The following is a 12,592-nucleotide window of genomic DNA, read 5'->3' as shown; positions in this document are numbered from 1 at the left end:
AGTCCTATCCTTGTTCGTAATGTGGACACGAATAGGACATGTTCTATATTTACGGACATACGGATGCAGACAGCACATGGTGGTCTGCATCTTTTGCGGCCCCATTGAAGTGAATGGGTCCGACCCGCAAAAAAACAGTCGTGTGCATGGGCCTTTATACAGGGTGGCTTCTCCAGAGTGGTCCAAATGCTTCCCAAAGATGATATTGTTGTGGTAATGTAAATGCAAACAAGCCCGCTTATTCCGCTAACAGTCCCGGCCGTTAGTGCTCCACGTGTGTCTGAACAAAAACAATCCAGTCAAACCGAGTGATGTCCCTACTGCTGTTCTGAGGACCACACAGGACACTATAATACGACGCGTTTCAGTAGAACACAGCTTTCTTTTCGAAACGGTGTTCCCCCTTTTCCCTATACTTGAAACTAAAGAGGCCTAAATGGTGTCTAAACATGCAATAAATCCCAGCACATGCACTAGTTTTGGGCATAATTTGAGCCAGAATGCCAGTGCATTTTGCTTAGTAAATGTCTCTGGCACCATGGGCAGAGTCTGGCACTGACGACGGCACAGAACAGCTGCTGATTTCGGTTCTGTAACTTCCAGCTATGGTGATAAAATCCATTTTCACTTTTCTCATGTATGCTAAATATCTTTTTATGTATTCCTTCTGGCTTGGCAGAGGTCTAATTTGAAGTGTTCCCTATGACTTGCTCTTAAGAACGCTTTTCTTAGGGCTCATGCACACGACCGTATGCCCTCCAAGACGTACGGTCCGTGAGCGGGCCATATGTCCTGGAGCAGCATACATTGTGCGCACGGGAGCGCACAGCATCATAGATTACTATGATACTGTTCGCATCGGGCCTCCTGCGGGACTATTGTCCTGCTCTCAGGTTACTATGAAACTGTGTGCATCGGGCCGCCTGCGGGTCTACTGTCCTGCACTGATATGATCATATGAGTCCAGGACAGTAGTCCCGCAGGCGGCCCGATGCGTACAGCATCATAGTAACCTATGATGCTGTGCGCACGATGTATACCGCTCCGGGACATATGGCCCGCTCACGGACTTTGTCTCAGAGGGCAAACTGTCGTGTGCATGAGCCCTTACTACGGCAAAACCATGTATGTTGACAATGAGTGATCTCCGCCACCAGGTGACGATTTTGCTGAATGTACTTTATTGTCTTTTCCAGGCTTTAAGTAAAGCTCTGCTCGCTCTAAGGGGAGAAATGACCGCTCATGCTGAACAGCAGATTATTTCTGCAGCATCACAAAAGGAGGAAAATTTAAACATTCAGCAGATTGTTGATAGACAGACCAAAGATTTAAAGGTAAGGGGTGACCTTTCACTTCACAGGGAAGGGGGGGGGGGGTGTGGTTCAGCGTACCTAGTAGCTTTGGGATATAGTTTGTTTGTTTGTTTTTTGTCAAGTATATAGATTTTAATAATTATTTTAGTACCGTAATCTTTAATCTAGAAATGCACAAGGACAATCAAAATTCAGACTGTAGATGTGTCCACGTCAACATCATAGCTTCCATCATAAGTGGAAACAATGGTGCAGTGACCGATTTTGTCGCATAGTAGAGATCGGCAGCTACTTTCTGACCCATTGGGTCCATCAAGGGGTCAGGAAAATGTTCTTCTGCAGCAGAGGCTCCTCATAGAGCCTCCAATGCAGGTGTGAACATAGCCTTAATAACATACGTCTTAGGGGTCATGCACACGGCCGTAGACGTTTTTGCGGTCCGCAAATTGCGGATTTGCAAAACATGGATACCGTCCATGTGCGTTCAGCATCTAGTTAAATTGAACGTCCTGCCATCTATAGAACAGTCCTATCCTTATCTGTAAAACGGACAAGAATAGGACACCTTCTATTTTTTGCGTCTGCAATGGACATACGGATACAGACAGCACATGGAGTGCTCTCCGCTTCTTTTGCAGCCCCAGCTAAGTAAATGGGTCCGCATCCAACCAGCAACAAATGCAGATCGGATGCGGACCAAAAAACACTATTGTATGTATGAGCCCTTATAGATAACCTTACTAAGATGTAGTTTTTCTTAGAAAACATAAGCTTATAAAATAATTTTGGGTGCAGTTTTTCATAATTATATCTATATATTTTTCATAGATTATATATATATATATATATATATATATATATATATATATATATGTGTGTGTGTGTGTATACATACAGTATATTTTGATAGAGATGGCTATATTGTATATAGGTATAATTATATGTTGTACCAGAACTGACCTGCAGATGGCACTGTTGTAGTTGCTGCAATTACAACACTAGCAGCAAGATAAACTGCAATACCTGGCAACAAAATATATATGGTGCATAGCTGTAAAACATTGTACAGTGGCCTAATATAGGATACACATATATTTCTAAAATTCTCCGCTGCTCTAGATCCTTCTTGCGCCACCTCATGTTTTGTCAGCACGGCCATGGAACCTGCACACGTGTTGCAGGATTATTATATCATCCGGCACATTGTGTATTCCTGGCACAAATCCTCTCTGCCATTGACAGTTCTGGCAATTATGTAATAACACTACATTGTATATTTCTCCTTTTTGTGCGATCTGACATTGATCGCTGAATCAATAAGGAAGACTGAGGTGAGGTAGCCCAGAAAACATCTGAGTAACCTCCTCTGTCTGCCGTGTTTTATCGATATTCCTTTCGTGGGGACAAGAGTTAAATAATTAATTTGAAGCAAATTCTCTCATTAAGCGTCTGCTCGCAAATGACGTCCCATGGTGCTTGGGTTGGTTGCAAATGAAAATTGTTACATTATCCTTTCTTAACTTAAAAGCTGATTACAGAGTTTTAATCCAGGACCTAATTCCTTTGTGGTATTTTAAGTAGGCAAATTTAATTGTGAAGAAACATGATATTATCGTTACAGGCACGAATGGGAGATTTAAATGAGCAACTGCTAAAGCTTAAAGAGACCCTGAGAAGTAGCAAGACGAGGGAGAATAACCTCACAGAAGACCTTGAAAATGTAAACCAGGAGATGCGAGGAAAGCAGAAAATCATTAATAAGCTTCACAAGGAAAAAGATGAGGCGGATAAGGAGAACGAGGAGCTGAAGAAACGGCTGAAGCGACTCATGAGCAGCGCGCAGGTGAAGGTTTACCTCCATGAGACGCTGGGATTATTGGAGTCATTTTGTACACGCCGGGGGTTAGATGTGATTCTCCATCATTTAAGACGGCTGCCAAAGTTTGCTAAAATGAACATGCTCGTGGTGCAAAGTAGAAGGACTTCTGAGGGGGTGACTGATTGGGATAACTCTGTTTCATGACAGTCTCCAAGAGCAGCACTCACTTAATGGGGTTGTGCAGTGCTAGTATATTACTGTCCTATCCTAAGGACAGGTCATTAATATCAGATCGGCAGGGGTGTGAGTACTATGGTTGCCTGCAGTGTAAGGCTACTTTCACACTGGATCCGGCAGGGTTCAGCAAAAACTCTTCCGTTACTGATAATACAACCATCTGCATCCGTTATGAACGGATCCTGTTGTATTATCTTTAACATTGCCAAGACGGATCATGAACTCAACTGAAAGTCAATGGAGGGCAGATCCGTTTTCTCTGCCACAATAGAAAACAAATTCGTCCCCATTGACTTGCATTGGAGGTCACGCCGAATTCTTCTTGCTCCGCATCCCAGGACGGAAAGCAAACTACAACATGTTGCGGTTTTCTCTCTGGTATGGGAACACAACTAAACGGCATGCATTTCGGAGCATTCCATTCTGTTCAGTTTTGTCCCCATTGACAATGAGTGGGGACAAAACTGAAGCATTTTTTTTCTGGTATTGAGCCCCTATGATGGTTCTTAGTACCGGAAAACTAAAACTCTAGTGTGAAAGTAGCCTAAAGGGGTTGTACAGTGCCAGCATACTGATGATCTATCCTCAGGGTAGGTTACCAATATCAGATTGACAGGGGTCTGACAGCTGTTTAAAGGGGTTGCAGGGCTTGTGTGAGCTCGTGCATCCTCTCCACTAGGGCTGATACGATTACTCGATTGAATCAAGTAATTTGACACAAAAAAATCCTCTATGCTAATTTTTTGCATAAAGGATTAGTTTGTGTCATGTGACCACAGAGCGGGAGTGAAGAGCTTGCTATTACTTACCGCTCAGTGGTCACCCGCCGGCCCGTACCGCGCTGCAGTGGATCCTGACACGTTGTCAGGTTATAGTGCACGTAAGCGCGCACTATGACCCAACGCTGTGTGACGTCAGTGTGGAGAAGAGGAGGACTGAAGGGGGACAGTCGGTAATGGCACTGAAGGGGGACAGTCGGCAATGGATGGCATGGAGAGGCAGATTGGAGTGAGGGACATGGAGGGGCTGACTGATGGCAGTGGGGGACATGGAGGAGCTGATCTGATGGCACTAGGGGAGAAGGGACATGGAGGGGCTGATCTGATGGCACTAGGGGAGAAGGGACATGGAGGGGCTCATCTGATGGTACTAGGGGAGAAGGGACATGGAGGGGCTGATGATGGCAGTGGGGGACATGGAGGGGCTCATCTGATGGCACTAGGGGAGAAGGGACATGGAGGGGCTGATCTGATGGCACTAGGGGAGAAGGGACATGGAGGGGCTGACTGATGGCACTGGGGGACATGGAGGGGCTGATCTGATGGCACTGGGGGACATGGAGGGGCTGATCTGATGGCACTAGGGGACATGGAGGGGCTGATCTGATAGCACTGGGGGAGTGGGAATATGAAGGGGCTGATCTGATGGCACTGGGGTAGTGGGGGACATGGAGGGGCTGACCTGATGGCACTGGGGTAGTGGGGGACATGGAGGGGCTGACCTGATGGCACTGGGGTAGTGGGGGTCAAGGAGGGGCTGAATAAAATACAAAACAACAAACCTTGGCAAAAATAGTTCTTATTAAAAAAATGATTACAAGAGTTGGCCACTTTATCGTCATTTTCACAGAGGTGCAGAAATGGCGCTCTAAGCTAATGTTATTTGTCCAGTGGCCTCCAATGATAAGGACCACTCCATTGTTTAGTTGCTTCAGGATTGCACAGAGCTCCATTCCTCAACATGGCTGCCAGTGGAGGGTCACATGACCAGACCTGTCCATCAGCAGCCTCCATTGAATAGCTCTGTGCGTGATACAGTGCATGCGCTAGCTTCTTTTGATGTTCTCGGTGTTACTCAATGGAGGCCGCTGATGGACACATCTGGGCATGTGTCCCTCCATCAGCAGCCTTGCTGAGAACCAGAGCTCTGTGGAGTCCTGGAGCAAAGTGTACTAAATAAAGGGGTGGCCCTTATTATAGGAGCAATTATGGCGAAAAAAGATAGGAAGGTGCTGATAGGGTAATAAGTTATCATAATAAGTTTTCATAAATGTATGAAAATAGGACATCAATGGTTGTGCTCACCTTATAGTGTTGTGCATACATAGGCACAACACTCGTGAGGACAGGGGGTCGGTGCAGCCGGTATCTTCTCAGTCCTCGTAGGTGGAGTGGCCAATTCTCCAGAGGAATGATATGGAACACAATGGGAAAAGTTTTGTGTACTAAAATAGTACACCAATTGATACCTTCTGGCACAAAGACACGACCTAAGTGCTTTCTAGCATGTCTGTGATAATAATGATAAAGTGGCCAGCCCCTTTAAAAATGTCACTTTCTGATGATAGTGTTCCTTAATAATCACTCTCCCTTGGAAGTATTATGCGTTCATGTGCTAATCCGATTATTTGGATGCGTTAATTAATGTCAATTGTTCACATGTTAATGAGTCACACAGGTACCAACAGGGCGTTTCCTAAACTGCCAATAAAATGATAATAAAATGTATCAAAATATGCTACCGTTCCCAATAAATATAATTTTTAGCTGTTTTCACAACCTGTTTTTGTCAGCATTTTTAAATACTTAAATACAGCCGTTTCATGCTTTTTATTACTTTTATTTTGCTACTTTTTTTGGCAACATGATTTTTTCTTTTTTTTTTCTTTTGAAGTCCTATAGAAATGCCTATAGAAAAATCGCCAGACCATGATGCTTTTTGACAAAAACACTAAAACCCCCCAAAATGATAAATAAACCCCACACACAAAAACACTGCAGTAGATTTATATTTCAAATTCTGACAGCGTTTAGGCTGCTGACACTTTTTTGCTAACCAGACCTGCTCCAGAATTGAGGCATACGACTCTAGCACATAGTAGGCCTACTCATAGGTGGTAGAAACCTAGACTAGACAGCACAAAGGCGCAGTGTGAGCATGTAGAACCTAGCAAAAAAGTTATTGTCTATTCTTCCTACTTTCTAATCCAAAGGCACAGGAGGATCTGCGAGTACAAGTTTGTAAGAGTCTTTGACACACTTTAAAGAGGTATTTCGGTTGTTAGAAGTTATCCCCCATCCACAGGATAGGGGATAACTATTGGATCACTGGGGTCCTACTGCTGGGATCCCCACCTATCATGAGAATGGGGGCCCCGTATCCCCCTGCAGCTGCCCTAAAAATGAACGGAACGGCAGGTCACACATGCGCAGGGTCGCTCATTCCTTTCTTTGGGGATTCTGGAGATAGCCGAGCACAGTGCCCAGCTATCTCCGAAATTCCAATAGAAATTAATGGAGCGGCCGCACGCATGCCTGACCTTATCATTCCAGGGGGTAGGGGTCCCCTGTTATGATAGGTGAGGGTCCCAGCGGTGGGTAGGGTATAACTTCAAATAACCGGAATACCCCTTTAAGTCCATGTTTTCTACTTCTTGTCCTCGCTCTTTAACGTCCTCCTTTGTTTGGACTTCTAGCACAGAAAAAACTCAAATGCCTGCGGCCAGAGAGGCAACGGGATGACTGACTCCTGTGGGCATCTTTATCTGTCATCCTAAATTCTGCATCTCTCTGTGTTGGCTGCTACAGAAGGGCTATATTTAGTATTTAAAGGGGTTTTCTGAGAGATTACTGATGACCTATCCTTTGTATAGGTCATCAGTATCTGATTGGTGGAGGTCTGATACTAGGGACCCCCGCCAATCAGCTGTTTGAGAAGACAGTGGCTCTTGCAGTAGGGCCTGGGCCTTCTCAGCGCCGTCCATTTGATAGAGGCTGTGCTTAGTATCGCAGCTCAGCCCCATTCACTTCAAAGGGGCAGAGCTGCACCTAGGCCATGTGACTGATGACCGTAACATCACATGGCCTAAGAAAAGCTACAAGAAGGCTGTGGTGCTACTGTCAACGTGAGTGCCTTCAGCTGATCAGCGGGGTTCCCTGGTGTCAGACCCCCACCGATCGGATCCAGAGGATAGGTCATCAATAAAAAGATCTCAGAAAACCCATTTAACTTTCAATGGCATTGTCCTGCCAAAATGCAAAAGAAAAACAGCTAAACATTCTTTAAACTTGTGTTTTCTATGCATATGGTTATGCATACCCCTTTCCGACAGGAGTGTCTTTCAGCAAACAACTGCTGTCATGAGAATGATCCCCCTGAAACAAAACCTTAAGGTGTGATCTGTGACACATCATGAATCCTTTTCTAAAATGACTGTTAATACCTACTTATTCTTTTATAAAGAGCCCATAAATAAAACACCCATGTTTTATGTATAGCCTTTCTGGAGGAGACATCAAACGAGTCTATCTCAGTTCTCAGACTCTTTCATTATGTAAATATTACACACTGATTTTGAATATCTATTTTTCAGAGCAAGTCAGATCTGGAAAGTAAACAGAACCTGATGGATGAACTTCAGAAGAAAGTTAAAAGACTAGAAGTGGAGCTGGAGAAAAAGACTGAGGAAACTGAGCGAAAACCTGCACATGAAGATAAGGTTTGTTCAGAAAGTATAATACCCTTCATTTAGAGACTGGTGTATGTTATGTCACAGAAGCCACCATTCTAAACAACATCATATGTAATATTATTGTATGGTACGTATTTAGGAACTATATATTTAAGTGGACAATCTTGACAAGGCTGCATGGGTAAAAGAACACATATTGATTACGGATCCGCAGTGTGAACCCACTGTGCCAACTAACCGGTTTGGCTTTGGGCTAAAATCGATTCTGGTGCTCCCTTTACAGGGATCTGGACTTTGCTGCAAGGAAGCAACTGAACTGCTGCCTCTTGGGATAGTCCCAGTGTAGTTGGCAGCTGACTCACTGGGGTCGGGGACTATGGTGCTAGCACCAGAAGCTCAGGGTACAGAAAATTAGCCGAAGAACAGTCACCACAACTAGAATGCTGTTTTTTGGAGATCCAGGCAGCGCCCTGTTAATGCAGACACAGGAAAGACTTGCTGGGGAGTAGTGATAAGACAACTATATCTTTAAGTGGACAATCTTGACAAGGCTGCATAGGGTAGAAGAACACATATTGAACACATATTTGTTACGGATCAGGGAGTGTGAACCCACTGTGCCATCTAACCGATTTGGCTTCGGGCTTAAACCTATTCTGGTGCTCCCTTTACAGGGATCTGGGCTTTGCTGCAGAGAAGCAACTGAAGATTGGCCACTTAAAGATATAGTCTGAACAGTCACCAAGACGAGAATGCTGGTTTTTGGAAATCCAGGGAGCGCACAGTTAATGCAGACACAGGAAAGACTTGCTGGGGAGTAGTGATGAGGCAAATACGAGCCCAGCAGGCTAGGAACTATATGAGCACAGACAGGGTAGACAAACTGGGTTAACTTAAACAGAAACTGAACTTGGACTTGAAAGTGCAGGGGCACAGGCAGGATGGCACATGTTTGAAACATGGCAGGAATACAGGGAGGAGATAACGCAGGATAATCACAGGTAAATCGCACTAGACTAGCGAACACCTTTGCTGGTCACCAGGGAACCTAAAGCTCAGACGTACACCTGGTGGAGAGAGTGCCTTAAATAACCAGGGACCATTAGCCATTGGCTGGGGAAGGATTTGCTTAAAGGAGCCCCGGTACGTCACCGGAACTCAGAAAAATGCCTTTGCCCTGTGCAATTTAGCGCAGGGCAAAGGAGAGCATCGGAGCATGAACTGCTCCGATGCTCATGTCAGGGGGGCTGCCGGGGTGAAGATGGAGGGGTGTCCATGCCCACAGGGGACAGCAGGAGGATAACTGTCTTGGACCACAGACCTAACAATTCCAACTATTAGCATAATTTGACACCAGAATTGTGGCGCAATTTTGGTGCAGAATGTTTCAGCTTAGACCATGCCCCTTTCCTGCTAAACACCACACTTTCAGCTAACACCCACCCCCTAGTTGAGCAACATGGAAGAAAATTTTTAAACCTTAGTTGTTCTAATTTGTGCCACTTTTTATAAAGACTTTAGGCACAGACACATTAGTAAATCTGGGCCAATATTGTATCTGCATGGGGTCTAAATCCTATAGTTTCAGCAAATACAAGTTATGCAATTTTCCAATATGCTTTCTGTACTGGAGCTCTAGCAAGCCATGCACCTGTGTCCATCATATGACCAGGACAGATTCTTCTAAAGCAGGCATGCTCAACCTACGGCCCTCCAGCTGTTGTAAAACTCCAACTCCCACAATGCCCTGCTGTAGGCTGTTCGGGCATGCTGGGAGTTGTAGTTTTGCAACAGCTGGAGGGCCGCAGGTTGAGCATGCCTGCTCTTGTGTTATACTGCTATATGGATGTGCATGGTTGTGGTCCCAAAGAACAAGTCTGAAGTTTATAGCAATTGCTCTATGACCATTATTTATTTAACCATGTAGAATTCCTTGGATAACTGTAACTACGGGCTAATAGTTCTCTTTTCAATTCAGAGCTCCAAAGAAGAGATTATAAGGTGGGAAGAAGGAAAGAAATGGCAAAGTAAAATAGAAGGATTGCGCAGCAAGCTCAGAGATAAAGAGAAGGAAGTGGAGACGCTGACAAAACAGCTGACCACGCTGAAGGAGCTGTACTCCAAGTGAGTTCTGTGGACTGGCTTATTGCACAGTATTGAACAAACGTTTCTTTACAGGGTCTTCTTTCACATTTCTTCTTGTATATTTCTCAAATGAATGGTCTCTACTTTGAACAAAGCGTCTCTTCCTAAACATTTTATTGTACACAATCTATGGTTTATGCTTAAAGGGGTGGCCACTTTGTGTCTAGATTTCAGGAGTGGTATACGCAAGTATGTAATATCATCAGAAGCTGCTAAATGGCTTCCAGTCTGAACTCAGCCCGCATGGAGTTGCCACCTTGGTGCCCATGGTAAGGGTAAGGCACCAGCATTCATAGCATTTTCAATACGGCCTCTCTGTCGCTTACTGTGCATGTACTGACCACTTTCAGAGGAAAGGCTGTGGACACCGGTGCCTGATTTATACCACTACCCATGTGAAATCAAGGGGGGCAACTCCATGCAGGCCATTTAGCAGCTCCGTATGCCATTACATACTAGTATATAGCATTACTGAAATGTAACTCCTTCCCAACCTCCACTGTACATGTTAGATCTTTAAACATGGCTCCCGCTCAGAAGCTGACGGGGGCGCCATAGCTGCCGAGTGCCGGCTGTTTTACACAGCAGACATCCGGAGATAGAAATCGGTTGCGACCACAAGATCTGGGAGGGCTTTCCCCTACAGCACTGTGCTCCCCCCACATTAAGATGGGGGTAGCCATTCAGTTGCTGTGGCAGCCTCGGGCCTTCTGCATTTAAACTCCCATGGTAATTTGCTGCATTCTATGGGGGAAGTGATCAGGCTTAAAGTAAAAAGAAAGTAAAAAAAAATATAAAATAAAAATGTTAAAAATATTTAAAAAATATATAGAATTTAAAAAAATTCTAATCACCCCCCCCTTTCCACCTATTAAAAATAAACGATAAAAAATAAAAATTATTTTTATTACTATTAAAATATATGTATCCTGTACGGTGAACTGCAATTGACAAAAAAAATCATCAAAACTGCCGATTAGCAGTTTTTTCGTTGCTTCACCTCCCAGCTATTGAATAAAAAGTCACACACATCAAAATAGTATCAGTAAAAAGTACAGATCGTCCTGCAAAAAAACTGTTGCGCACTCCACTCTGTAGACTTAACTGTAGAGATGCAAAGAAAAAAATAATGAAGGAAACAGGTCAGGGACTGTCCTAAAAAACGAAACCCATACAACTATGGCGGAATTGCTACCCCCCTTCCCCAATCCCTTACCTTTTGGAATTTTACATCATATGCAATATTAAAGGGGTTTCCAAGCTTTTAATACTGATAACCTATGCTTTAGGAGAAGTCATCAGTATCAGATTGGCGGGAGTCCGACACCCGGCACCCCTGCCGATAAGCTATATAAAGAGAAGGCATGTGCTATGCACGCATGCCCTCTCCTGTCTCTCTTCCTGCTCGCTGTTGCTATGTCTATGGCAAGCAGGCAGAGAGGAGAGGGCATGCGCTGCGGGGGTGTCGGACCCCTGCCAATCTGATATTAATGACCTATCATCAATATTAAAAACCTGGAAAAAAAGTAGTGCCACTAGCAAGTGCAACTTGTCCTGCAAAAAACAAGCCCTCATATGGCTATATGAACGGAAGAATAAAAAGGCAGGAAGTAAAAAAAAAAAAATTGCAGGGTACAAAGAATTTGGCCAAGATTCACATTCATTTACAGTGCAAAATTGATGAATTGATGCACTGAACAAGAGATCTGGGAACCATCCGTTTAGTGGGTACATGGACACCTACTGACTGTTGGATTTTGTGGCAGAAAATGTGAAATCCATGTGCTAGCTGCCCCATTCAACTGAATAGAACTGATTTTCAGTCCTGGAATTTTCTGCCACAAAATCTACAACGTGTGAAGGCACCCTAAAGGATGTATTTCTTAAAGGCATATTGCCTTTAAAGCTGTCCACCACTGCAAACCGGTTTCTTCTTGCTCCAGTCAAGGCACATTAGCCCTGATTGAAAATCTCCATTTGTTTACATAGCTCCTATCCCAAACAATGTGCACCCAAGGTGATGCAGCCAGTGCACCTTGGTTACCCATGTCCTAACAAACCCTATGTGTAGCCTGACCCTGCAGTCCTGCATCTCTCCATTACTCATTTACTCCAGAGCACGGTAGGGGCTCCTCTGCTCTGAGCAGGTCAGTATCATTCACACCTAGCACGTTGGATATCACTGAAAAGACTGCTGCGCTCCAGCCATGTCAGTGTGAGAGAAAGTGGGGGTGGACAAAGGTTTATAGGCCGGAGCCTTGAAAGAAGGGAGTGGGGTAGAGAGCGATCCTGCCTGACAGGGAACACCCACTGAACTCTGAACTTGCATGTCCACCAGCAGAAAGAGGTTTAATAACGGTGCATCTAGCCTTTAAAAATAAAATTCTGCAGTAACCACAATACCTGACCTATACCTGGTATACTGTAGAAGATCTTTAGACTTTTTTTTTAGTCTTGTTTTTGTTTTAATGGTAATTTATTGTGTTTTTGTGTTGGATAACTAATGATAAATACATGAATAGTAAATGGCAATAAAGCCATTCGGAAAAATGAAGACGTGTTATTATTGTATTCTTTTAGTGCTGATTGGTGTATGTTTTCTATTGT

General features: G+C 44.2%; 1 protein-coding gene across 1 annotated transcript in view; it reads left to right on the top strand.

Annotated features, from left to right (window-relative positions):
* Positions 1-12,592, top strand: part of CEP290 (centrosomal protein 290) — a 173,127-nt gene that overhangs the window by 114,532 nt on the left and 46,003 nt on the right. Inside the window, exons 38-41 of the mRNA XM_044280491.1 lie at positions 1,197-1,334; positions 2,935-3,156; positions 7,742-7,867; positions 9,819-9,964. Of these exons, the coding sequence (XP_044136426.1) occupies positions 1,197-1,334; positions 2,935-3,156; positions 7,742-7,867; positions 9,819-9,964 (632 nt within the window). The remainder of the gene's footprint in view (positions 1-1,196; positions 1,335-2,934; positions 3,157-7,741; positions 7,868-9,818; positions 9,965-12,592) is intronic.

Source organism: Bufo gargarizans, chromosome 2 (genome assembly GCF_014858855.1).
Source record: "Bufo gargarizans isolate SCDJY-AF-19 chromosome 2, ASM1485885v1, whole genome shotgun sequence".
Classification (NCBI taxonomy): Eukaryota; Metazoa; Chordata; class Amphibia; order Anura; family Bufonidae; genus Bufo; species Bufo gargarizans.
Note: the sequence above shows the minus strand (reverse complement) of the source record. Positions and strands in the feature narration are given on the sequence as shown.